We start from the raw sequence: 27,003 nt of genomic DNA, 5'->3' as shown, positions 1-27,003 counted from the left end.
AGGTCCAATTTTGAGAGCAACTGATACTTTCCCCTGGCCAATTATGAGTATTGACCACTGCACTGGCCTTGCCAATCATACCAAACTATGAACAATGATTGAACATACAATACTGGTCCTTAGCCACCCAGATTTTTGGAAAAAAGGTATAAAATTCACTTGCTGCTTCTACTTCTGGCTAAAAAATCTTCCGTCTGATATGTTGTTTCTTCCTGTTGCCCCGTCTTTATTTCTGTTTCTCACCTTTCACTGCCCTTTTCTCCTGCCACTCACTTTGCTTTTCCTTTCTTTCCTTTACATAACACGACCACAATGTTGACTTGGACCTCTCGCTTTAGTTCTAGCTAGCGACCTATTGCACCCAAGAAGGTTGAAATAGGACAGATGCCTGCCAAGGAGGTGCAAACCCTGTGTAACACAAACCTACACACATTAATCATTCCAACATTTTTAGTTGTGGTATGAAATTTAATATCATATGGCTTTTTGTTCCTCTTGTGCTAATAAAACATATTACTTGCAATTTAATCAGAAAAGACTGAATGGAGTGCTAATCATTCATTTCTACCAGTTCAAAATGACGTTCTTCTAGTGTTGTGTAATGTCTGTTCATTTTGAGCTGCTGGGTAGGTGCCACAAGTGACTAATGCTCCCTTGGTTTTAAATATCTGGTTCCAATCTAAAATTCAGTGGGAGAGAGAGCTCCATATACAACTGCCTTTAGCATGAAACCAGTTATTCGCTACTTCAAAAGATTTGGATTGAAAATGTGGGCCAATTTACAAGCTCCAAGCCATTCACCTCAGGACTGTATTACTCATGAGGTAGTTAATTCAGTTGCATTGGGGAATAGTAAATGATCCATTTTAGGCACCCAGTGAACGTGAGCATAAAATACAGGTCAGACATCTAGATTTACAAGCGTGCCTTCAGAGATGGTTAAACGCAAAGAGGGTAAGCACAAACTTTAAATAAGTTTAATCTTCCAAGAAAGATGAAGTATTTAAAAATGTAATGTGAACTGTTTCGAAGAACACAAGGTTTATCATGTACACAACTTTTGACTTCATACTTCCAAGATAGGACCATGAGATACTGTATAGGGAAAGAAGCAGGCCATTCGGCTTATTGAGTCTGCTCCACCATTCAATCATGGGCTGATCCAAGTCTTCCAGTCATCCCCACTCCTCTGCCTTCTCCCCATACCCTTTGATGCCCTGGCTAATCAAGAACCTAACTATCTCTGCCTTAAATGCACTCATTGACTTGGCCTCCACAGCCGCTCATAGCAACAAATTTCACAGATTTAACACCCTCTGACTAAAGTCATTCCTCCACCTCTCTGTTCTAAATGGACGTCCTTCAATCCTGAAGTTGTGCCCTTAAAACAAAACAAATTCAAAACAAAATCTGGTACATCGCATCATCTTTATACATTTCCAAGCTTTAAGCTCCTTTCCAAAATAAAAGACAATACCAAAGGTTTTTCTCAGATTATATAGGACGTAAAAGAGATGAGAGTGGATATCAGACTACTGGAAAATGACACTGGAGAGGTAGTAATGGGGGACAAAGAAATGGTGGACAAACTGAATAAGTATTTTGCATCAGTCTTCACTGTGGGAGACACTAGCAGTATGCTAAAAATTCCAGAATGTCAGGAGGCAGAAGAAAGTGCAGTTGTTCTTACTAAGGAAACTTAGTGCAAAGGAAACTGAAAGGTCTGAAGGTAGATAAATCAACTGGACCAGATGAACTACATCCCAGGGTTCTGAAAGATGTAGCTAAAGAGATTGTGGAGGCATTGGTAATGATCTTTCAAGAAATTCTGGAATGGTTCCAGAGGACTGGGAAATTGCAACTGTCACTGCATTCTCCATGAAGGGAGAGAAGCAGAAGAAAGAAAACTATAGGCCAGTTGCTCTGATTTCAGTGTTTGGGATGATGTTGGAGTCAATTGTTAAGGAATAGGTCTCGGGGTACTTGGAGGCACATGATAAAATCAGCAAAATCAGCATTGTTTTCTTAAGGTGAAATTTGGCCTAAGAAATCGTAGGAATTCTTTGAGAACATAACAGACAGGATGGACAAAGGAGTGTAGTGGATTTTGTCTACTTGGCTTTTCAGAAGACTTTTGACAAGGTGGCATGCATGAGGCTGCTTAACAAGATAAGAGCCCATGTTATTACAGGAAAGGTACAAACATGGATAGAAGATTGGCTGGAGGCAAAGAGTAAGAATAAATGGGCTCTTTCTGGTTGACTGCTGGTGACTAGTAGTGTTCTACAGGGGTCAGTGTCAGGACTGCTTCTTTTCACATTATATGTCAATGATTTGGATGACGGAATTGTTGTCTTTGTGGCCAAGTTTGCGGGCGATACAAAGATAGGTGAAGGGGCAGTCTGTGTTGAGAAAGCAGCAAGTTTGCAAAACCACTTGGATTAGGAGAATGGGCAAAGAAGTGGCTGATGGAATAGTGTCAGGAATTGTACGTTCATGTACTTTGGTAGAAGGAATAAAGGTGTAGACTATTTTCTAAATTGAGAGAAAATTCAAAAATCAGAGGTGCAAAAGGACTTGGGAGTCTTTGTTCATGATTCCCAAAAGGTTAATTTGCAGGTTGAATCATTGGTAAGTATGACAAATATAATGTTAGCATTCATTTCAAGAGAACTAGAACATAAGAGCAAAGATGTAATGCTGAGACCTTAGAAGGCATTGGTCAGACTGCACTTGGAGTATAGTGATGTGCTCTTTTGGGCCCCTTATTTGGGAAAAGTTGTGCTGGCTTTGGAAGAGGGTGGAGAAGATGTTCTTGAGAATGATACCAGGAATGAAATGGTTAACGTATGAGGAGGGTTTGATGAGTTTGCCTGTACTCGCTGGAGTTTAAAAAGAATGGGGGGGGGGGAAGAAACCTTATTGAAACCTTTCAAAATTTGAAAGACCTAGATAGAGTGGATGTGGAGGGGTTGTTTCCTATAGTGGTGTTGTCTAGGACCAGACAGCACAGCATCAAAATAGAGGGATTCCATTTAGAATGGAGATGATGAGGAATTTCTTTAGCCAGAGGGTGATGAATCTGTAGAATTTATTGCCACAGACAGCTGTTGAGGTTAATTTATTGGGTATATTTAAGGCAGAGATTGATAGGTCCTTGATTAGTCAGGATGTCAAAGTTTATGGGGAGAAGGCAGGAGAATGGGGTTAAGAGGGATAATAAATCAGCTATGATGGAATGGCTGAGCAGACATGATGCGCCGTGTGGTCTGATTCGGCTTTTATCTTTTATGGTCTTATATCCATGCACGGTAACCTAAACAGAGTTCCAATGACAGAATTGTGGTTAATGGTTCTATCCCCTCAGATGATTAACATTGGTAGGGTGTCACCTGCACTTTAATTCATTTTTTTCTGCTCTTTTGCCTTCTAACTTGTCTTAGTTGGCACAGCCATTATGGGCCAAAGGGCCTGTTCCTATGTTGTACTTTTCTGTGTTTTATGTTAAGCAATCAGCCATCATCAAATATCAATGAGGTGTGGTCTTGCTCCCATTGCTCAAACATAATCGGTAGAGGCTCACTCAGGTATTACTGTTGGGAAAAAATAAATACATTGGCTTCTCTGCTATCCTTTAGGTTGTCCCGAAGAGAGATATATTTAGTTATCAGCACCAAACAGTTCAGAGTATTGTCCTATTGCTGTACTCTCCTCCTCACTGTCTAGTTCCATTGACTTCAGCACAATCCAATGTACAGAACTGAATACAGCTAAGTGCCAATAATCTTGCATGATTTGCAGTAAGAGCAATGGACACTATTCTTCCCAGTCTCCTAACATGTTTGTGGATTTGATGTATAAATCACCCTCTAACTTACCCCAGACTAGGTTCTGATTTTCACTAGTGATTACTGGATTACAGAGAAGACATGAAAACCACAGTTTATTTTGCACTCCAAAACAGTCCACACAGACTCTCAAGTTTGTGTCAGTACAATCTGTAAGGAATCTAGAGAAAATATATATAGAAGATATCATTCCAAAAAAAAAAGAAAAATTTCCATAATCAGATTTTAGACTGCAAAACTCATTGCTATCAAGGGTGGTCAAGATGACCATAAGAGGAAGCTGGATAAATATTGACTGGAGAATGTAAAGGAAAGATCTGCTGATGGGATAAATTGGGGTGTGGATGGGCAAAGGTTCTGTGGAGCATGGATACATGAGTAGACTGCTTCACACTCACAGGTATTTGTCCCTGATAGCTCGTGATGAAGCCAATGGAAGCGCATTTTGGAAGCAGGGCATGGATCACATTCATGGCAATGCTCCTGCTTAATATGTTTGTGGCTGAGGATGTGTTTCTGCCCAATTAACTCCCTTCCAGCCAAACTCTGATGGTAATCTTCTTTGGTAGCTACACACCACAGGTGGCAGGTCACAAAGAAAGGACAGTCTCCTGGTACAACAGCAGTGGCACCCAGCTTCCTAAGGTGGGGCTGCTGAACACTCGAGTCTCTGTGGGATCTCTGTGCAGCTCCTTCCTGGAGAAGATCAGTGACAGTGAGCAGAAAGTGTAGGTGCTGAGGCTTGCTTTGCATTTTACTTGAATTAATGACCTTCAGCTAAAGATATTAATCTGCAGCCTTTCTGCCTTGTTTGATTGTGTTCCCAATACCATAGTTTGGTCAGCCTCAGGGTCTTTCAGTACATCTTCACAATGTAATGATCATGACTGTGTGTTTACCTACTGTACTGAATTGCTGAGGCTAACCGATTCCTGAGCGTGGTCATCTGTTAACTAAATTCTAATATCTAAAACAACTTTTGAAGTCAGTTTTTCTAACAAAGAAGAAATCTGGAGCCAGGAGTGTGGTGATGCATGAAAGACTGTCAGTCAAGAACAGGTGTATATGAGTCACATTATGTCCTGTTGACATATCGGTCATAAGATGAAGCATAGCTAACGAGACATCATGCTACAGATGTGCATGGTGCTGCTGAGACCGTGCCTGGAATAATGTATTATAGGAAGGTTGTGTGTGGAAGTAGAGAGGACACAGAAAAGATTCATAAGGATGCTTCCTGGCCTGGAAGGCTTGAGCTATGGGGAGAGACTTGTAAAGCTGTACCTGTTATCCATGGAGCGAAGAAGGATGAGGGGTGAACTTACAAAAGTTTATAACATTATGAGGGGCATATATAAGGTGGATGCTCACAATCTTTTCTCAGATTGAGAGCTAAAAGATTTAAGGTGAGAGAGAAAATTTTTAAAGTGGGCCTGAGAGGCAGATATATGGAAGGAGCTGCCAGAGAATTGGTAGGGGTTGGTACAATTATAACATTTAAAAGACAATTGGATACTTGGAGGGGTGTGAGCCAACATTTCCCAATGGGACTAGCTCAGGTCAGCACCTTGGTTGGTGTGGATAAGTTTGTGTTTCCCTACAGACCATCACAGTAAATGATGGTCCACATGGTAGCAATGGGAACCTAATGTGGCTAACTGCATAAAGAAGACCACAGACAGACACTCTCACTCGCACAGAGTTTACATGCAAGCTTTAACAGTTTGTGTGGCTGGGTGTTGTTTTCTTGATTGTGATGTGACAAGTATCAGACGGTAAAAATGCAAATTTTTTTTGTGTTTGCTGGAATGATGACTCAGTGTGAAAAGGTTCCCTACTCATTAGGAGTGATATATTTGCTTTGTTGCTGAAGTGGAGCCAGGGCTGAGGTAGTGTTATTGTACTTACACCACTGATCAGTCAGAGATTTTTATTGGACCACAAAAATAACAAAGAACATAAAATGCCCCACAATATTGTGCTGACCTTGTAACCTTCTCTACGATCAATGTAATCCTTCCCTCCCACATAGCCCTCCATTTTTCTATCATCCATGTGCCCGGCTGAGCATTTCTTAAGTGCCCCTATTGCATCTACCTCTACTACCACGCTGGTAATGCGTTCTACACATTCACCACTCTGTTTTTTTTTAAAAAATACTACCTCTCACATCCCCCTTATACTTTCCTCAAATCACCATAAAATTGTGACCCCTGGCAGTAGCTATTCCCCCTCCTTTGGTAAAAGTTTCTGACTGTCCACCTGATACTTGCCTCTCATCCTCCTTCGCTCCAAAGGGTAAGGCCCTATCTTGCCCAACCTATCCTCATAAGACATGTTTCCTAAACCAGACAGTATCCTATAAAACCACTCTGCACCCTCTCGAAGCTTCTACATCCTTCCTATGAGGTGACCAGAACTGAACACAATATTCCAACCAGGGTTTTGTAGAACTGTAACAAAGCTGCAGCTCTTGAACTCAATCTCCGGACTAATGAAGGCCAACACATAATATGCCTTCTTAACAATCCTATCAACCTGCATGGCAAATTTGAGGGATCAATGAACGTGGACCACAAGATCTCTCTGTTCCTATGCTCTGCTAAGAATCATGCCACTGACCTTTCAAACTGAATCACTTCAACCTTTTCAGGTATGAACTCCATCTGTGACTTCTCAGCCCAGCTCTGCATCCTGTTACTGTCCAATTGCAATATCCCTTGTAGCCTTTGCCAACCTTCTGTACTATTCATAACTCCACCAAACTTTGTATTATCTCCAAATTTACTAGTCCACCCTTCACTTGCTCATCCAAGTGATTTATAAAAATCACATACCCTCTCTTCTTCACTTCACGGATAACCCGTCCTAACTCCTCAGCCTCTCCTCACAGCTCAAGCCCTCCAGTCCTGGAAACATCCTTGTGAATATTTTCTGTATTACTCAGGGATCCAGAACAGATCTCTGGTCATCAACATCCAGGCAGAATATGCTCCATTTAATCCACCTTCTGCCTTCTATGCGCAAACCAATTCTGAATCCACACAGCCAAGTTTCCCTGGATCCCCTACCTCCTGATTTCTGGATGAGCCCACCATGAGGAAATTTATCAAATGTCTTACTGAAATCCATATACACCACACCCACTGCTCTCCCTTCATCAATATGCTTTGTCGCAACCTCAAAAAATTCAATCAGGCTCACAAGGCATGACCAGATTATGCTTCTCTAATTGCTTGTAAATCCTGTCTCTAAGAATTTTCTGCAGTTATCTGCCCAACACTGAAGATTCACTGGTCTATAATTCCCAGGGTTATCCCTACTCTCTTTCTTGAACAAAGGAATTATATTTGCAAACATCCAATCATCTGGTACTACACCTGAGGCCAGTGAGGACACAAAGGCACATGAATGTCTTCCCTCACTTTCCATAGTAATTTGGGATATATCCCATCTGACCCTGGTGACTTATCTATCCTAATATTTTTCAAGAATTCAAGCACATTCTCTTTCATAACATTGACATGTTTCGGCATATCAGCCTGTTCTACATTGTTCTCACAAACATAAAGGTCCCTCTCACTGAATACTGGACCAAATTATTCATTAATGATCTCCCCTACCTCCACTGACACCAGGCACATGTTTCCTCTTCATTCCCTAATTGGTCCTACCCTCACTCTAGTTATCCTCCTGCTCTTCACATACGTGTACAATACCTTTGGGTGTTCCTTAATTCTACTCACCAAGACTTTCTCATGTCCACTTCTAGCTCTCCTAGGTCCATTCTTCAGCTCCTTCCTGGCTAGCTTGTAACTCTCTAGAGCCCTTGCCTGATTCTTGCTTTCTAAACTTTAAGTAAGCTTTACTAGATGTTCCAGATCTCTTGTCAACCATGGTTCCTTCATCTTACCATCCTTTCCCTGACTGAATGGGGGCAAACCTATCCAGAATACCATGCAAGTACTACAGCCTTCACTTTTCCATTCTCCATTTCCCTGAGTTTCCAAGTTTATGCTCCCAAGTTCCTGCCTAATAGCATCATAATCCCATCTCCCCCAACTAAATACTTTCCCATGCCATCTGCTCCTATCTCTGTCCAAGACTATGTCAAGGTCTGGGAGTTATGGTCACTGACTCCAAAATTGTCACCCGTTGAAGGAACTGACACCTGACCTGGTTCATTGCCTAGAACCAGGTCCAGTATGACCTCTTCTCCAGTCAGCCTGTCAGAAATCCTTCCGGAACATACCTAACATATTCTGCCCCATCTAAACTTTTTGCACTAAGGAGGTGCCAATCAATATTAGAGAACTTGAAGTCACCCATGACAACAACCCTGTATCTTTCCAAAGTCTGCCTCCCAATTTGCAGCTCAGTGTCTGGGGGATCGACAGAAAACTGTCAAAAGAGTGACTGCTCCCTTGCTGTTTCTGACTTCCATCAACACTGACTCAGTTGACAATCCCTCAAGGATGCCCTGTTGTACCATTCCTGATTAGCAATGCCACTCCCCAACCTCTTTTACTTCCCTTCCTGTCCCTTTTGAAATATCTAAACACCAGAAAATCCACCAGTCTTTCCTGCTCTTGTGATAGGCAAGTCTCCATAGTGGCCAAAACAACATAGTTCAATGTACTGTCCCATGTTCTAAGTTCATCACCCTTGTTCCTGATGCAACTTGCATTAAACTAGACACACCTCAACCCATCCCACTGACTGCAATTTTACCCGATCAACTGTCTCTCCTTCCTCACAGTCTCTGCACACTGTATCTACTTGTATACCATCTACCCCATCCTCTGTCCTGTCACTCTGGTTCCCAGACCCCTGCCAAACTAGGTAAACCCTTCCTAACAAAACACACAAAATGCTGGAGGAACTCAGTAGGCCAGGCAGCATCTATGGGAAAAGGTACAGTCGATGTTTAGGGCCAAGACCCTTCCGAACAGCTCTAGCAAACTTTCTCACAAAGAAAATAGGCCCCCTCGGGTTCAGGTGTAACCTGTTCCTTTTGTACAGATCATACCTTCCCCAGAAGAGTTCCCAATGATCCAGAAATCTGAAACCAATTCTGCAGCCACACATTCATCTGCCAAGTCACCCTATTCTTATCCCTGCTGGTGAATGGCACAGACATTAATCCAGCCATTACTATCCTTGAGACCCTGTTTTTCTGCTTTAGTCCTAGCTCCTTGTATTATTCAGGATTAAGTCAATTTTCCAGTCATTGGTACCAATATGTTCCACACCTTGTGGCTGCTCACCTTCCTTATTTAGAATGTTGTTAGCCCAATCTGAGACGTCCCTGACCCTGGCACGTGATCTTAAGCCCTTTGAATGTTTCAATTGGCCTCACTCACGTTTTCAAAACTTGCGCTTAGTATCCACAAGCCTATGGCTCCGCCTGATGTTATGACTGGCCCCGCTGGCTTTTTTCAAAACTCGTGCTAGCGATTAGAAGAATGCTGAATGTCATGACTGGGCGAGCTCACATTTTCAAAACTCCAGCTCAACATCCACAGACCAATATTTCTGCAAAGCGCAAGAGCGCCGAATGTCATGACTGGCCCTGTTCGCATTTTCAAAACTTGCACTCAACCTGCACAGTCCAACAGCTCCGCTGATCACAAGAGCACTGAATGTCACGAATGGCCGTGCGCGTGTTTTCAAAACTCCAGCTCAAAATCCGCAGTCCAGTGGCTCTGCCGAGTGCAAGAGCGCTGAACATCAGAACTGGTTGTGCTCACGTTTTGCGCTCAAAATGCACAAACCAATGGTTCTGCCGATTACAAGAGTGTTGAATGTCGTGACTGGCTATGCTTGAGTTTCCAAGATTTGCACTCAAAATCCAAAAGCCAATGGCTCTGCTGAGTGCGAGAGCGCCAAATGTCACGATTGCACCCGCTCTCTCTTTCAAAACTCACATTCAAAATACACAAGCCAACGACTCTGCCAATCACAAGAGCGCAGAAAGTCACGATTAGCGTCTCTCGCATTTTCAAATCTCCAGCTCAAAATCCACAAGCCAACGGCTCTGCCAATTGTAAGAACGCAGAATGTAACGACTGGTAGCTCTCAAGTTTTCCAAACTTGCGCTCAAAGTCCACAAGCCAACGGCTCTGCTGATCGCAAGAGTGCCAAATGTCACGACTGGCCGTGCTCACCTTTTCAAATCTCACGCTCAGAATCCACAAGCCGATGGCTCTGCAGAGTGCCGCGCTCATGTTTTCCAGGGCCACGCTTAAAATGCACAAACCAGCAGTCCCGCTGATCGCAAGAGCACAAAGTTGTGACTGGCTGCGTTTGCCTTTCCAAAATTTGCTCTCAAAATCTATAAGCCAATGGACTGCAAGAATGTCACAACTATTTGCGCCCGCTTGTTCAAAAATTGCGCTCAAAAGCAACAAGAAACGGCTCTGCCAATCGCAGATGTACTGAATGTCACAACTTGCGTTTTCAGAGGTTGCGCTCAAAAATCCACAAGAGTGCTGAACTTCATGAAGGACTGAGCTCACGTTTTCAAAACTCGCACTCAAAATCCACAAACTAATGGCTTGGTCGATTTCAAGAGCCCCATATTCCTCATAGCTTTGAAATTACAAGCATTCTATTATGTGCAGTTACTAAAACCACTAAACAGGAGGATCTTAACAGTATGACTCCTTGCTAAACACCCACTATATTCCCCTTGCAGCAGAGCCTGCTGAAACTGGCTCAGTGTCCACCACCACAGCGAATTGCTGGTACCCTGAGATTTGACCCCCAAAATTGATGGTCTACCCCCTCCATATTCCTAACTATGGATCCAACTGCTGTGGGCTGGAGCAGAGGTTATCCTCCTCTGGTCAGTGGAGTGAGCCTGTAACTGGGACAGACAATGCTAATGGAGGGAACTCGTATTTTTAAAAGAGAGTGAGAAGGAAATGGAAAGGGGGAGATGATGCCAAATGGTCCAGTCAGACTGTCTACATGGAGAATCTTTACTATTACTTCTGCACAGTTCCCTCGCACCCCTTGATTATCAGTTTTGCCACAGTGGTTATGACACACTTGGAATATTATGAACAGAAGAGATTCTGTAGATGTTGGGAATCCAGAGCAGCGTCAACACTTAGCAATTCCGTCTATGGAATGGAATAGCCAGTCAATGTTTTGGGCTGAGATGCTTCATCAATTCTGGATTGTGTGCAGTTCTGGTCATCACACTACAGAAATGATGTGGAAGCACTCGAAAAAGTATGAAAGTGATTGACCAAAATATTGCCTGAACTAGAAGGCTTTAGTGACAAGCAGAGATTGAAGAGGCTTGGATTGTTCTTACTCGAGGACAGGAGTCAGAGGGTGACCATATAGAAGTTTATAAGGTTATAAGGAGCACAGATAGGGTCACTGTTGTCATTATGTTCCATGTTGTATGACGTGAGTGATCATGGTCTTTCCATGACCATGATAGTTCTTGGGCAAACTTTTCTGCAGAAATGGCTTGTCATTGCTTTCTTCTGGGCAGTGTCTTTACCAGATGGGTGACCCCCAGCCATTATCAACAGTCTTCAGAGATTCAGTGCCTGGAGTCAGTGATCACCTAACCAGGACTTGTGATAAGCACCAGCTGCTCATATGACTATCCACCACCTGCTCCCATGGCTTCACATGACCCTGATCGGGGGCTAAGCCGATACTACACCTTGTCCAAAGGTGACCTGCATGCTGGCGGAGGGAAGGAGCACTCTGGTAGAGACCTATCTCCACCACTACACCCATAAATAGAGTAGGCAATTAAAATAATTTTCCTGTGATAGCGAGTCTCAATCCCAGTATAAAAGTAGAGGGTATAAATTTAAAGTGATAGGGTAAGTATTTGAAAGAGATCTGAAGGGCAGGTTTTTCACACAAAGGGTGATGGGTACCTTGAACAAGTTAACAGCATGTGTTGGTAGAGCAGATGCAATCTCAGCATTTAAAATGCACTTGAACAGGTACACGGATAGCAAAGGAATTGAGGGATTGGGCCCAATCCAGGAAAATGGGATTATTGTCAGATAAGCATGTTAATGGGCATGGATGAATGGGGTCAAAAAGACAATATGCATGTTGTATGACTCTGAGTCTATTTATACCTGGATAAGGGATAATAAATCAGCCATGGCAGATGGCAGAGCAGACTCAATGGGCCATATAGCTTAATTCTACTCCTATGTCTTACGGTTTTGTAATCTAAATTCTCAGTAATATAGAAATGCCTATTTGCTCCTGTTGCCTCTTTGCTGCTTGTTAGACTCAGTACCTGCTAAGGTCTCCTCCCTCCTCCATTGTCCTCCTGTCTGAATATCCTCTTTCATTTGATATCCCCTCCTGTTTTTTTTTGCTTTGGTCTTGGTGCGTTCTGCTTGACAGTAACTGGGAAATAACAATGCAGGTTGTTACAAGTGAAAGCCTTAGAAAAATCCACTTGGGATTTGAGCGTCAAAAGAGGGAGCCCTCTAGAAACAAGCGTCAGCTTCCAGGGAAATGCAAGCTCTCCTGAGTAATGTGGAAAGGAAGTTACATTTAAATATATAAGCAATGGTGTGATGACAGTTTGGAAATTGAGGACACATTAGGTGCTGCCTTCAGCTACAACTGAGTAAGAATCTGTCTGGGAGTTTGAGATGGAAAGAGAAATCAACCAAGAGAAAGCAACAGAGAAGTAAAGAGTTGACTGAGCCCATGGGGCTTCGGTAACATTGCTTGCGGTGCAACAACCTGAGTTTAAATTACAGTGAAATGGCAGAACGGAATGACGGTGAGACTTCAACTCAATGTGCCCCTTTGTTGCTACTTTGCTGCGGTGAACAGTCCTGGCTAGTTTTATACAATGCGATCGATTGTTTCCATTTAGAGTCTGGCTCTGTAAACGATTCATGGCCAGAGTTCAGTGTTTTGGAAATGTAAATGCTGGATTCTTTTCAACTACCTGATACCTTCAGCACACACACTGAACCAGGGTCTTTCCCTCCTCAATTAATATCAGAATCCGGCTTATTATCACTAACATGTGTTGCGAAGTTTGTGGTTTTGTAGCAGCAGCACGATGCAACACATACAAAATACAAAAAGCTATAATAATCTATAAAAATAATTACATAATGCAAAGGATTATTCAAATATCTGATGGTGGTGGGAAAGAAGCTAAAACGTTGGGTGTGTGTCTTTAGGCTCCTATGCTTCCTGCCTGGTAGTATTAATAAGAAGAGGGCATATCTCGAATGGTGAGGGTCTTTAATGATGGATGACATCTTGAGGCACTAAATTTTGAAGATTCCCTCGATAGTGGGGAGGCTTCTACCTGTGATGGAGATGGTTGAGTCTACAACTCTTTGCACTCTCTTTTGATCCTGTTCACACATGGGTTAAACCTCTCACTGCTCCTTTCTTCTGCCTTTCTCCATTCTCACATTGCAATCTTCTTCCCCTCCAACTCCATTCTGTCTGTTTGCTCTCCTGTCTTTTCTCTCTTTCTCCTGAACTAGTGGTGACAGTGCTCATGGCACAGCCAGCACAGGTCTGGCAACAGCATGCGGCTGGGAGATGCGCCGGAGGCCCAGGCGCTACATTAACCCCGGGGTGAACCGCAAAACATCCGATCGCTTCAGGACTCAGCCCCTGACGGTGGCCGAACGGTAAGACACGGTGTGGATGGGATGTGCATGAACACTTGCTTTCAGTTAAGAGAAAGGTTAGATGCCAGCTACATGACTTTGAAATTTAGTAAAAATGCAAGTACTGGAATACAGAAATCAAACCAGAAACAGCAGGTCAGGCAGCATGTGTGAATAGAGAAACTGAGTTAATCTTTCAGGCTGCAGAATCTGATGAAGGATTATTCACCAGAAATGTTGATTCTTTCTCATTCCACAGGTGCTGCCTAACTTGCTGATGTATTTCTTCCCCCAATAAATAATTGCATCAGGAGTGAGTTTTGTCCAGAAAGCACACAAAATGGAGCCTTCATTTGTGCTTGATCCCATTTCCTCCACACTCCTCAACTTAGCTCACTTGTTAAGGGCTCTCACTTCTGCTGGACTCACAGGTCGTGTGGAACCCATATAGAGCTAGTTGGCAGTCTGCTCAACTGATGAGGCATCACAGCTATTCTAACCTAGTTTACATGTAGTGATCCAGTGTAGAATTCTAGCTAAATGTGCTCCCCCATCTGAAATCCAGTTCTAGGATCTCATTCATGCCTTAGGTAGTGTTAGTGATCCTAAAACTGCGCAGAGTTCTATTTTGCTATCTGCATGGTAGATACAATTAAGTGCTTAGAGAAGCATTGTATGCAGGCAGACTAACTTTCCTAGCACCAGTGAGAATCCAAGGTTATTTAACAATGCAGTTGTGAATGTAAGCTTTTGTGATATCTTACTGAACAGACACCATTGTGATTGATGGTACTGGAACAATGGGGCAACATTTACACAGAGCTCTTTATGATCTCAGTTCATTCTCCTAGCTTGGAAACCTAATGGACCACTCAAATACTGATCTGACTTCATTGTCCTTTTTCTAAAAAGATTGATTTTTTTTAGTTCAGAAAAAATTCAATTTGTTATTGTGCAGTACAATGTACAGAATCTTAAAAGCAGAACAGAACTATTAGGAGTGAAATGAAAGGTCTGGTTTCACAAGAGGACCAATGAAATTTGAAACTGTCCCCCCATCCCCCCAAACTGTAAATGCTAGTAGATAGTGATTCTCAATGCCAGTGTTTACTCAGAGTTAGACCATAGTGGTGTGAAAGGCAGGTAAGGTGGAGCAAAAGTCAGATGTAATTTGCTTGAATGGAAAGGTAGAGTAAATCTACACCTTACTCTGTTTTAATGAGCTTCCAGTATCAGTAAAGAACATAATCTGACCTCCGGTCTCCTTCGCATGCATTTGCTCCCAGTTAACTTTGACTCACTTAAAACCACAAGGACAAGGTGAGCCTGCTTACCTTGCTTCATTTTCTGCCTAAATTGTCCATGTTTGTGAGTGAAGTTTGTTGCAATAGGCACGTATGTCATATATATTAAAGGGCAAAAGGTGGGTTATATCATCAATGGAAGTCGTTCTGAATTTCAGGATTATAAAGCAGTGGCAATTTATAAGTTATTTAAGTTTTGGAGTTCTAAAGTTTACAAGATACGTTGGGAAAAATGTGAGTTTAATTTTGTTCAACAACTTTCTCTACAGGTTGTCAGTGACTAATGTTCAGTTTCTCTCACTCCTTTAATCTTACAGAACTTGTGTGTTGAATGTAAGCAAAGACAACACCGAGGGTAAGTACCACGCCAACACAGCCACCATGAATCAATCCAAAAGATTATTGATGCGGAATCCTTACAATAAAGGAATCGGGTTCGTTAGTGCACATTTCTACCACATTTTATCCGTCAGGGTGGAATTCTAAACCTACATTTGGCCTGAACTTACCACATACTGTATACTTATCTCTTATTTCTATTCCATTTCTTATAATTTCCATTTCACCAATGACAAATATACTGTGAATATCAGCTTTCTATACCTATCATCCACCTATGTCCATTCTTCCCCATCCCATACCTGGCTTCATCTGCTCAACATCCTTCATCTCTCCTTGGTCTACTAATCACCTACTGGTCCCTAATTACTACTCACCCTCTTGTTAAACGGGCTATCTTCCCTCGTCACAATCCTGATGCAGGATTTGACCTGAAGCATTTCCCACCTCAGATGCTCCTCCAGCAGACTCAACCTCTGAACCACAAGTAGAAATCTCAGTCTTGAATATTTTGGGGAGGGGACACAGCACAGCATTTCTTCATGCTTGGGGGCACTGTGCAGGATTGAAATAAGCTGTAGAAAGTTCTAAACTCAGACAGCTCTATCATGGGCAATACCCTTTCCAGCACCCAGGACATGCCCTCTTCTCATTGCTACCATCAGGGAGGCGGTACAGGAACCTGAAGACACACACACAGTGATTCAGGAACAGTTTCTTCCCCTCTGCCATCCCATTTCTGAATAGACATTGAACACTACCTCACTATTTTTTCTAGCACTACTTATTTAATATATAGGAATATATATATAGAAATATTTTTGATGTGAAGTGACTGCTGCAATAAAATAATTATAACGACCAGGTTTTTTTTTTGCACTGCAAGTTCACACAGGCATCAGGAATATAAATGAAAGTGTTGTACAGATGTTGCTTGAGGGACAAATATCACTCTGAGTTCAGAGCCACCATGTTCCGGTAAGAGTGAGAGGCAATGATAAGATTAGAAAATATTGGATGACAAAGGTTATTAAAGGTTTGATCAGAGGGGAAAAAAAGGAAGCGTTTCACAGGGATAGCCAGCTGGGATTGAGGGAGTCTCTTGAGGAATATTGAATATATAGGAGAGAATTACAAAAAAATAGTTAAGGCAACAAAGGGCTATGAAATCTTCAAAATTAAAGGTAGTTCCAAGATTATCTATAGTATAGATAGATAGATAGATACTTTATTCATCCCCATGGGGAAATTCAACTTTTTTTCCAATGTCCCATACACTTGTTGTAGCAAAACTAATTACATACAATACTTAACTCAGTAAAAAAAATATGATATGCATCTAAATCACCATCTCAAAAAGCATTAATAATAGCTTTAAAAAGTTCTTAAGTCCTGGCGGTAGAATTGTAAAGCCTAATGGCATTGGGGAGTATTGACCTCTTCATCCTGTCTGAGGAGCATTGCATCGATAGTAACCTGTCGCTGAAACTGCTTCTCTGTCTCTGGATGGTGCTATGTAGAGGATGTTCAGAGTTATCCATAATTGACCGTAGCCTACTCAGCGCCCTTCGCTCAGCTACCAATGTTAAACTCTCCAGTACTTTGCCCACGACAGAGCCCGCCTTCCTTACCAGCTTATTAAGACGTGAGTCGTCCCTCTTCTTAATGCTTCCTCCCCAACACGCCACCACAAAGAAGAGGGCGCTCTCCACAACTGACCTATAGAACATCTTCAGCATCTCACTACAGACATTGAATGACGCCAACCTTCTTAGGAAGTTCAGGAGCAAGAAGGTACTCAGGGGATGAGGGGATGAAATAAAGGACTAAATAATGTGTGAAGCCAAGGGATGTAGGCAAGGTCTGAAAGGAATACATCTCATCTGTATTCCCCAAAGAGAAGAACGTGGAGGATAATGAGTTCAAGTCGGGGTACATTATTAGTCTGGTTAATCAGTATTAGGAAGAAGGAAATGTTAAAAGTTGCGGGACCTATACAGAACTGTGCAAAAGTCTTAGGCACATATACTGTATGTAGGTTAGGTGCCTAAGACTTTTGCACAGTTCTGTAGTAATTTAAGTATGGCACTGTACTGCTGCAAAAAAACCACATTTGATGACTTGTGTGAGTGATGATAAAGCTGATTCTGATATGGTTATCTATTGTGAACTGAGAGTGGGAAAGGGCAGGAAGAAGGGCAGTCATGGTTGGGAAAAGGGGAAGGGAGAGGAGAGGGAGTAGGAAGCATCAGAGACATTCTGTAATGATCAATAAACCAAATGTCTGGAATCAAGTGACCTTGTTTGCTTTCTCAGGGCTGGTTGTGTCTGCACCACATCTTTTGCTCCCATCAGATTTACAAACTCACTCTCTGTTCCACCTCAACAAATACAGTACTGTGCAAAATTCTTAGCCAACCTAGTTATAAGACTATGTGCCTAAGAGTTTATTTACTGTACTTTAAGGGTGGATAAGTCCTCAGATGAAATTCATCTCAGGATGCTATGGGAAGCAAGGGAGGAGATAGCTGAGACACTGATGGTAATTTTTACATCTTCATTGCAAACAGGAAATGTACCAGAAGACTAGAGAATAGCTAATCAACACACAAAATGCTGGAGGATCTGTGGAGCAAAATGAACAGATGATGTTTCAGTCCAAGACCCTTCATCATCGTCCTGATGAAGACTCTTCCCCAAAATGTCGACTCTTCATTTTCCTCCACAGATGCTGTTCAGAATTCTCTGTGTGTGTTGATCCAGATTTCCAGTATCTGCAGAATCTCTTGTGTCTCTGGAGAATATCTGGTGTTATTTCTTTACTTAAGAAGGCAGCAGGGATAAGTCAGATACACATTCAAAGGCCAATGAATCTTATGTTAATATGAGGAAAATTATTAGAGATAATTCTAATGGTTAGAATTTGTATACATTCCGAAAGGTAGGAACCATTAAGGGATAACCAACAAGACTTTCTGTGGGGGAAATTCTACCTCAGTAATTTGATTGAGGAGGTGACTAAGCAGATTAATGAAGACTGGGGAGAGATTGGTTAGGTTGTGCTTATTTTCCCTGGAGTGAAGGAGGCTCGGTGTGATCTGATAGGTACAGTATACTTGAAATTCTGAGCATTATGGACAGGATAGATAGAAACATTTTCTCTTGACAGGTATCAAGAAGAGGGCATAGATTTTAGGTGAGTGGAAGGAAGTTTAAAAGGGATTTGAAAGGAAAGTATGTTGCATAGGGAGTTGTTTATATCTGGAACTTGCTCCCACAGGAGCTGGTGGAATCAGATACAACCATTATGTTCCAGAAACATATAGTCAGGTACTTGAATCAGCAAAGTATAGATGGATATGGACATAATGTGGGCAAATGGGATGGTGTAGGTCAGGGGTTCCCAACTTGGAGAACACGGACACCTCAGTTAATAGTAAGGCTGCATGGCATAAAAAAAATAGAGGACTCCTGATGTAGATGGTCGCAAAGTTTGACATGGATGCAGTGGGCTGAAGGGTCTCCTTCTGTGCTATTCCACACTTTGAAAGCCCTCATCTCTTTTTCCCCAAATGATATCTTGTGCTCAGATATCCCAAACAGCCATCACAGCATTCAGACTTGGGTAGGAGGCTACTGCTGAATCACAGCCTGACACTGAGTAAGAATCCAAGCCTCCATGCTGTGAGTCATTTAGTTTACAGGGTGCTGCAAAGAAACAGGTCACTGGTGTCGGTAAAATTAGATGGGTGGAGCTGGTAGGGATTAAGATATCTGTTCAGCTGCTGTGCTCTTGAGTTGATCTCCGTTTTGATAAGCATGGGATATTCCTTTGTGTGTTAAGAATTAGCCATCAAGAAATTCAACTGCTTAAACTTGCCTGTTTCAGTGTTACGGAACTGTTACTTGGAGCAAAACACAATAATGACCATTTGCTTTTATTTCACACTTCTCACAAATATATGTCCAGGCACTTCTTGGAGTAACAAGTAAATGCCAGTGGAGTAACGGGCATTTGGTGATGATGACTTCCTGGAATGTGTTGTGCTTGTGCGACTGTCCATTATAAATTAAATGATGTGATTAGTAGTGTAATGTCATTTTCCAGTGTTGCCAGATGGAGTCCAGAGACAATTGCCCTTAAGCTCATTTGTCATCGGTCACTTGTAAGCCAACCAGTTTTTTGCACAATATCACCTGCTCTGGAGCTGGGTGAGTTTAAAGAATCACTCACACTCTCATACTCTGCTGCACCACCATCTGGACCTACCTGCTCAACCTGGAAACACTCCTCATCACCACTGATGCCAAAATTCACCTCCACAATCATTTCAACTCCTTGCAATGAAAGCTTTCGTGGAGATCCTGTTGGTTTTGCTGGAAGACTTGGGGATTGGCACATACCCACCAGAGGAGCTGTGGCAGAGGGTGTAAACCCTAGGTGATGAGAATTACACTACCAAAGAACATAAAGCCTCTACTCCTCAGACAGGTTAAAGAAAAGAAGAGGGAAGTGATACAGAGACCAAAGCTAGTGTTAATAAAGAAAAAAGTAAAGAGTAGAGTGCACAAAAGTAAAAAGCAAAAATCGCATCAGTCACTAGATTCTAAAAGGACAAGGAGAATAAGGGCACTTTATCTAAATGCCCGTAGTATTAGAAACAAGGTTGGTGAACTTGTGGCACAGATCAGTACCAAGCCATATGATTCAGTGGCCATTACAGAAACCTGATTACAAGGTGGAGATGACTGGGAATTAAATATCAGGTAATACGGAAAGATAGGCAGGAAGGCAGAGGAGGTGTGTTGGAGCTCTTGATTAGGGATGAGATCAGGGCGATTGTGAGAGACGATATAAGATCTATGGAGCAGAATGTTGAGTCCATCTGGGTAGAGATTAAGAATAGTAAAGGGAAAAAAATCACTGGTGGGTGTTATCTATAGGCCACCTAATAAAAATATTGCAGTGGCAGAGGCGATTAACCAAGAAATTACTGAGGCTTGTAAGAAAGGAACGGCAGTTGTCATGGAGGATTTTAACTTCCACATAGATTGGGTGAGTCAGGTTGGTCAAGGAAGTCTTGAGGAGGACTTCATAGAATGCATCCGTGATGGCTTTCTTGAGCAGCATGTTAGTGAACCTACAAGGGAAAACACTATCTTAGATCTAGTCCTGTGCAATGAGACAGGTAAGATTAACGATCTTGTGGTCAGGGATCCTCTTGGAAAGAGTGATCATAGTATGACTGAATTACGCAATCAGATGGATGATGAAATTGTTAGATCTAAAACTAGTGTATTACGCTTGAACAAAAGAGACTACAACAGGATGAGGGAGGAGTTGCCTAATGTGGATTGGGAGCACAGGCTATTGGTAGGACAGTTGAGGAACAGTGGAAGACTTTCAAAGAGATTTTTCACAGTGCTCAACAAAAGTATATTCCAGTTAAAAGTAAGGACAGTAAGTGTGGGGAGAGCCAGCCTTGGATAACTAAGGAAATAAAAGATAGTATCAAATTAAAAGCTCATGTGTACAAAGTCACAAAGAGTAGTGGGAGACTGGAGGATTGGGAAAACTTCAAAAAGCAACAGAGAACAACTAAACAAGAAATAAGGAAAGGGAAGATAGAGTATGAAAGTAAATTAGCACAAAATATAAAAACAGATAGCAAAAGTTTTTATAAATATATAAAGCGGAATAGGATGGCTAAGGTCAACGTTGGTCCCTTGGAAGACGAGAAGGGGAAATTGATATTGGTTGATAAGGAAATGGCTGAGGCATTGAATGACTATTTTGTGTCGGTCTTCACGGTGGAGGACACGTCTAATATGCCAAAGAAGGATGTTATGGATGAAATGGGAGGTAAGGACCTTGATAAAATCACTGTCACTAAAGCGATAGTGATGAGCAAACTAGGGGCCTGAAGGTAGATAAGTCCCCTGGTCCTGATGGGATGCATCCCAGAGTGCTGAGGGAATTGGTGGAGGTTATAGTAGACATGTTGGTGATCATTTATCAAAACTCTCTAGACTTGGGCAGGTGCCAGCGGATTAGAAGACAGCAAATGTCATGCTACTTTTTTAAAAAAGGATGTAGGCAAAAGACAGGCAACTATAGGCCATACTTGAGGAAGGATATACTGGCTTTGGAGTCAGTGCAGAGGAGGTTCACCAGCTTGATTCCAGGGATGAAGGGGTTAACCTATGAGGAGAGATTGAGTCGCCTGGGACTATACTCTCTGGAATTCAGGAGAATGAAAGGGGATCTTATATAAACATACAAAATTTTGAAAGGGATAGATAAGATAGAAGTAGGAAAGTTGTTTTCATTGGTAGGTGAGAGTAGAACTAGGGGACATTGCCTCAGGATTCAGGGGAGGAGATTTAGGACGGAGATGAGGAGAAACTGTTTTTCCCAGAGAGTGGTGAATCTGTGGAATTCTCTGCCCAGGGAAGCAGTTGAGGCTTCTTCACTGAATATATTAAGATACAGTTGGATAGATTTTTACATAGTAGGGGAACTAAGGGTTATGGGGAAAAGGCAGGTAGATGGAGTTGAGTTTACGGACAGATCAGCTATGATCTTATTGAATGGCGGGGCAGGCTCGATGGGCTGGATGGCCTACTCCTGTTCCTACTTCTTATGTTCTTATGTAATTTATAAGTGCATAAAATTAGCTGATGTGATACCAAACTGAGGAGACTTCACTTGCTTCCAAAATGCACATTTTAATTCCCGTTCCAATACAGTGATGCATTGACTGCTATTGGTGCCCAGATATGTAATCTGCTCAAAAGGGACAGAGAACTATCCATAAATGCAAGATATTTTCTCCAAAGCAACAGGAATAAAGAAACTAGTGCAACAAGACATAACCTGCAAATCACAGCAATTCTCATAAGTTCTGAAGTGGTGACCAGAACTATGTTCTGCTCTTCCAGTACAATCATTTTCCAGTAGATCCTGATAAAGTACCACACACTTGCCGTATGACAGAAGCTGGTGCCTATGGAGGGTGAAAGCAGGAAACTTGATGGATAGCCTTACTTAGAAAATAAAAGAAAGCGTAGGAATGAAGACTTTTGCCAAGAGATGAAGTGCACTATTCAATCAGGATCAGTGCCATGTGGCTGTTGTGTTTTACTATTTATTGTTATGTTTATTATTTAGTGTTGCGTTTGTTATGTTATGATTGCACTGCTCCTGGAAAGCACTGTCTCATTCTGCCCTGCAGAGCTGATGTACGGTTAGAATGACAATAAAGTTTTTGAATCTTGAATCTTGATGGAGCCACAGCTATTCAGAATTTAGATAATGTTTTACATCAGTATACAGTGGATTCTGTCTAATTGGAACACATCGGGGCCAATACATTTTGGCTCAATTAAGTGGTTGCCCCCAATTAGCTGAAGTTTTATGGAGCTAATTAAAAAAAGTATAAAAATACAAACTGGGTAACAAATTATTTATTTCAATAAAATTCAGAATAAATTTGAACACAACCAATATTACTACAGTACTCTAAAACTGTGTATTAGTTCCTAACAGTTATCAATGGAGGAATTCATCCAGTGTACACAATGAACAACATCAGCACAGACACCTGGTGCAGATAGTGGACTTCCTTCATACAATGCTTTTGATACCTGCATCCTCCAGGTCTTCATTTTCATTGTAACATTCAAGATGATTATCAATACCATCAAATTCTCTGTAGATCTTAACTTGTTGAAATAGTGAAATGGTTTCATTTTCACTCCTGACCTGAATGCTTGAAACCGCAGTGAGCAAAACAGTTCGGAATTGTCTTACTTACCGGTACTTCTTTCCAATTATCAGTGACAAAAATCAATGCTTTTGAACACAAACATACAAAACTGATGCTACTTAAAAACTATTCACTTGAAGCTTGGTGTAGTGTCTACCGGTTACAATGGTGGGCACAACTGATGCTAGCTAGAACCTATTTGGGAACAGTGTCCTGCCCCAATTGAGCAGCATTGTGTCCCAAATAAACAAACGGAATCCTGGCAATTTTCTCCATTAGTTTTTGTTCTTTAAGATTTGTCCTAAATAAGGGGCTACCCTGATTAACTGATGGCCCAATTCACCAGAATATACTGCATTTGGAATTAAAAAACTAGGAGCTGTAACACTGAGCATGAAATTACTGATTGTTTAGGAAAATTCATCTGATTCTCTAATGCCCAGCCAATGTAATTGAACTGATTCTTAACTCCACACTGAAATAGCCGAACTGAACACTGAGTCAAAACAGTCAAGGTTGATCAATAAATATTGACATTGACATTGCCAGGGGCACCTACTTCACATAACAAATAAAAATCTTGGAAACAAAGTGTGCAGTTTTCAAATTTGCAGCTGATGTCAGACTGGACTTTGAGCTTACTCTGACAAATAGTCATCAGCTTGCATCAGTGACATGTGATACTTGTCTTAATTTGTTCAGTCTCTTCCTACGTTCCCACAAGAGAGAATCACCTCACACTGACATCGCATAAATTTCCTTTAACTGCCACCTCGATATTTCCTTAATCTTTTGTGTTATTGTACCATTCTTTTCAGAGTAAGCTCTAAGTCCAGTCTGATATCATCTGCAAATTTGAAAACTGCACACTTAGTTCCCAAAATTTTTATTTGTTCATGTGAAGTAGGTGTCCCTGGCAGACTGAATCATGGGGGGGCTATTGAGTGGAGTGGGAATCGTGCTGGGGAGAGAATGGTACAGAGCAGGAGTTCCCAACCTGGGTATTGGTATTGGCATGAAAGGGTTGGGAACCCCAGAGATTCAACAACCTTTTGTCAGAATGAAGTAAATGTCACCTGTTCCGATTAGCAATTGGATGTCCTCAGTTAGTCTACACGGGCAGGGCTGATTTATTTACATATTAAACTGCCATGTCCCAAAGTATTTTAAGTATTGATGCAAGAAGATTTTTCCATGGTGCAGTAAGCATGTTCAAGTAGTCTTCATTAGCCAGTTACAAAATTCCATTTAAAAGGTATAAAGCGTTGTCCTTTATAATTAGAAAGATCAGGCATGTGGAACTTCACTGTTCAAAAAACAACTTTGCGTTTGGCATCATTACACTCTGGAATTGTTCTTCTAGCACAGGTGTGAGTGCAAGATGGTGAGGACGTGCAGTCAACAGCTCTGCAAAATCATCTGTGTGTGGATTTGTGGGCTCATATGCATTCACTGCATAATGTTAAGGATATGTGTCTGTCCTCTCCGGAAACTGATACAATTAAGTTCCTGCAATCATCCTTGTAATAATGGAAGATCCTGTGCTGCATAGTGCAAACTTATTTTGTGTAAGAAGAAAGTATGTTTGCTGTGGCTGTAGCTTCAGACCTCATAGAGACCCAGCCCACTGTGGAGACATGAATGATAAATTGAAGTTCATGGTGCATTAGTAAAAAGACCAGGTACCAGAGAGGATGATTTTCTACATCATAGAGTCAGAATCAAGTTTAATATCACTGGCATATGTCATGAAATTTGTTATTTTGTAGCAGCAGTACTGTGCAAGACATAATAAAAACTATAAATTACAATAAGTATGTATTAAAAAAATTAAATTAAATAATAAACAAAAGAGATTCGGCAGATGCTGGAAATCCAGAGCAACATGCACAAAATGCTGAAGGACTCCGCAGGTCAGGCAGCATCAATGATAAAGAATAGACAGTTGACGTGTATTCACTTCATTAGATGCTGCCTGACTTGCTGAGTTAAATAAGTAGTGCAAATACAGAGGAAAATACTGAGGTAATGTTCACAGGTTCACTGTCCATTCATAAATCTGATGGTAGAGGGGAAGATGCTGTTCTTGAAGCATTAAGTGTGTGTCTTCAGGCTCCTGTACCTCCTCCCTGATTATATCAATGAGAAAAGGGCATGTCCTGAGCGAACAAGAGTCCTCAGTGATGGATGCCATCTTTTTGAAGCATTGGTTTTTGAAGGTTCTCTGGATGCTGGGGAAGGCTAGTGCTCATGATAATAGTGTCCCAGTTGGCTCCTGCTTGTGAGATAATCTGGTGCAAAAACAGAAGCAGGGCCCATTAATGTCAATTGTTCAAGATGGTGATGCCCAGTGGCCACTGGTGTGCTTCATTACTGAAGATAAAATCAGGAGCATGTCTACTTAGTCCCTCAAGTCTGCTCAGTGACCGTGGTGTGTCTAAACTCAGGGTGGCACAGTGACACAGTTTGTGGATTTACTGTCTCACAGCTCCAGCAGCCGAGGTTCTGATTTCCAGTAATGTCTGTGTGGAGTGTGTACCTTCGCCTTGTGTGGCCTTCCTCCACGTACTCCAGTTTCTTCCCACATCCCAACAACACACAGGGTGGTATGTGATTTGCCCACTGTCAATTGCCTCTCAAGGTGCATGGCAGGAGTATCTGTGTAGGGTTGTGGTGCTGTGGGAGAGCATAGGCTGCAAGTAAATACACAAGTGTGGAAATGGAACGCTCTGAGAGGCAGCCATAATTAAAAATAAGAATATGAGATGCAGTGGTTCATATTAAAATAGTTACTAAATTTAAATCTGGTTAAAATTAGTTGATATTTTAATCCTTAAAGTTAAGAGATGTAGGACAAAGACAAGTTTATAAATTCATAGGATCAAAAAGTCCCTCCAGCCCACAAGTCAGCACTCACAGTCATGTACCCATTCACATTCAGTTATCCGGGACGTGCCCCCTTCTCATTACTACTAGCAGGGAGAAGATACAGCAGCCTGAAGATACACACTCAATGTTTTAGGAACTGCTTCTTTCCCTCCACCATCAGATTTCTGGATGGTGCATAAACCTATGAACACTACCTTACTATCACTCTTTTACACTATTTTTAAAAATTTCTTATTGTAACTTGTAGTTTTTTGTCTTGCACTGTACTGCTGCCACAAAGCAATAAATATCATGATACATGTCCGTGATGAGGAACCTGATTCTGATTCTGACACAAATCCACCAGGAAACCTATTTTGTTCTGCTTACTGCCTGCTAGGGGCAAACTTACCATGGCCAATTAACCCACCAACCTGTATGCTGTGGGATGCAGGGAGAATGTGCAAACTTCACTCAGACAGCACCAGAAGTTAGGATGAAACCATGGTCTTGAGCACTGAGGTGTTGGCTGCACTAGCTATGCCTCTCTGCCGTTCATAACATTTATTACAGCATTCAGTAGAACTTAACTGGAAAACTGATTACTAAGAACAAACTGTTCCTTGCCACGTGATTCCAAATTACCTCCTGGTTCTTCGTGTCGAGCGGATGGTAATACACAGGAGTACTAGAGTTGAGCAGTGTAGTAAGATATGCAACGCGCGTTAGGTAGCTCATCTATAAAGTGCTTCTGCTCATGCATGTCTGCAGACATGTTGTAAATTGGGTTTTGCAGCAAGTTCAGGGCCTTCTTCCGTCAGCCTCAGAGTGGACAGATTCCGGTGCTTGGAACAATTAGGATCAATTCTCTCTGAAGAAGTTCGTATCTATCCCTTTCAGAGCACCTCGCTTGGGATGCCTACCACTGCAGCTGATTATAAAGCATCTCTTCTTTTTGTCTTAAGCTCTCCCTCCTGGCTGATCCCCCTCTCCCTTCCAACCCTGAGTCACCCCCAGCATGAGCTCTCCACCCTCCCATCATAACCGACTGCCTAACTAGGTTTCTCTGCTTGCTCTGCACTGACAGATCAGCCAATAGAATGGTTAGATATAGAAGTGATCTCAATGAATGTTCTCTGCTTAACATTTTCTCCTCCCGGTTTACAGTGTGGACGTGGATGACCCATTGCCTCTGTGAGCTCTCTATAAATTGCGTGCTAGTGCACAGAGGTAT

The 27,003-nt window shown here is 41.9% G+C and overlaps 1 protein-coding gene across 8 annotated transcripts in view; it reads left to right on the top strand.

Moving 5' to 3' along the window:
- LOC140741038 (supervillin-like) overlaps positions 1–27,003 on the top strand; it is a 249,757-nt gene that overhangs the window by 111,032 nt on the left and 111,722 nt on the right. For all 8 annotated transcript variants that reach the window (XM_073070681.1, XM_073070680.1, XM_073070682.1 and 5 more), the window contains 2 exons: positions 13,361–13,510; positions 15,111–15,148. In XM_073070681.1, coding sequence (XP_072926782.1) covers positions 13,361–13,510; positions 15,111–15,148 — 188 coding nt within the window. The remainder of the gene's footprint in view (positions 1–13,360; positions 13,511–15,110; positions 15,149–27,003) is intronic.

Source organism: Hemitrygon akajei, chromosome 18 (genome assembly GCF_048418815.1).
Source record: "Hemitrygon akajei chromosome 18, sHemAka1.3, whole genome shotgun sequence".
NCBI lineage: Eukaryota > Metazoa > Chordata > Chondrichthyes > Myliobatiformes > Dasyatidae > Hemitrygon > Hemitrygon akajei.
Note: the sequence above shows the minus strand (reverse complement) of the source record. Positions and strands in the feature narration are given on the sequence as shown.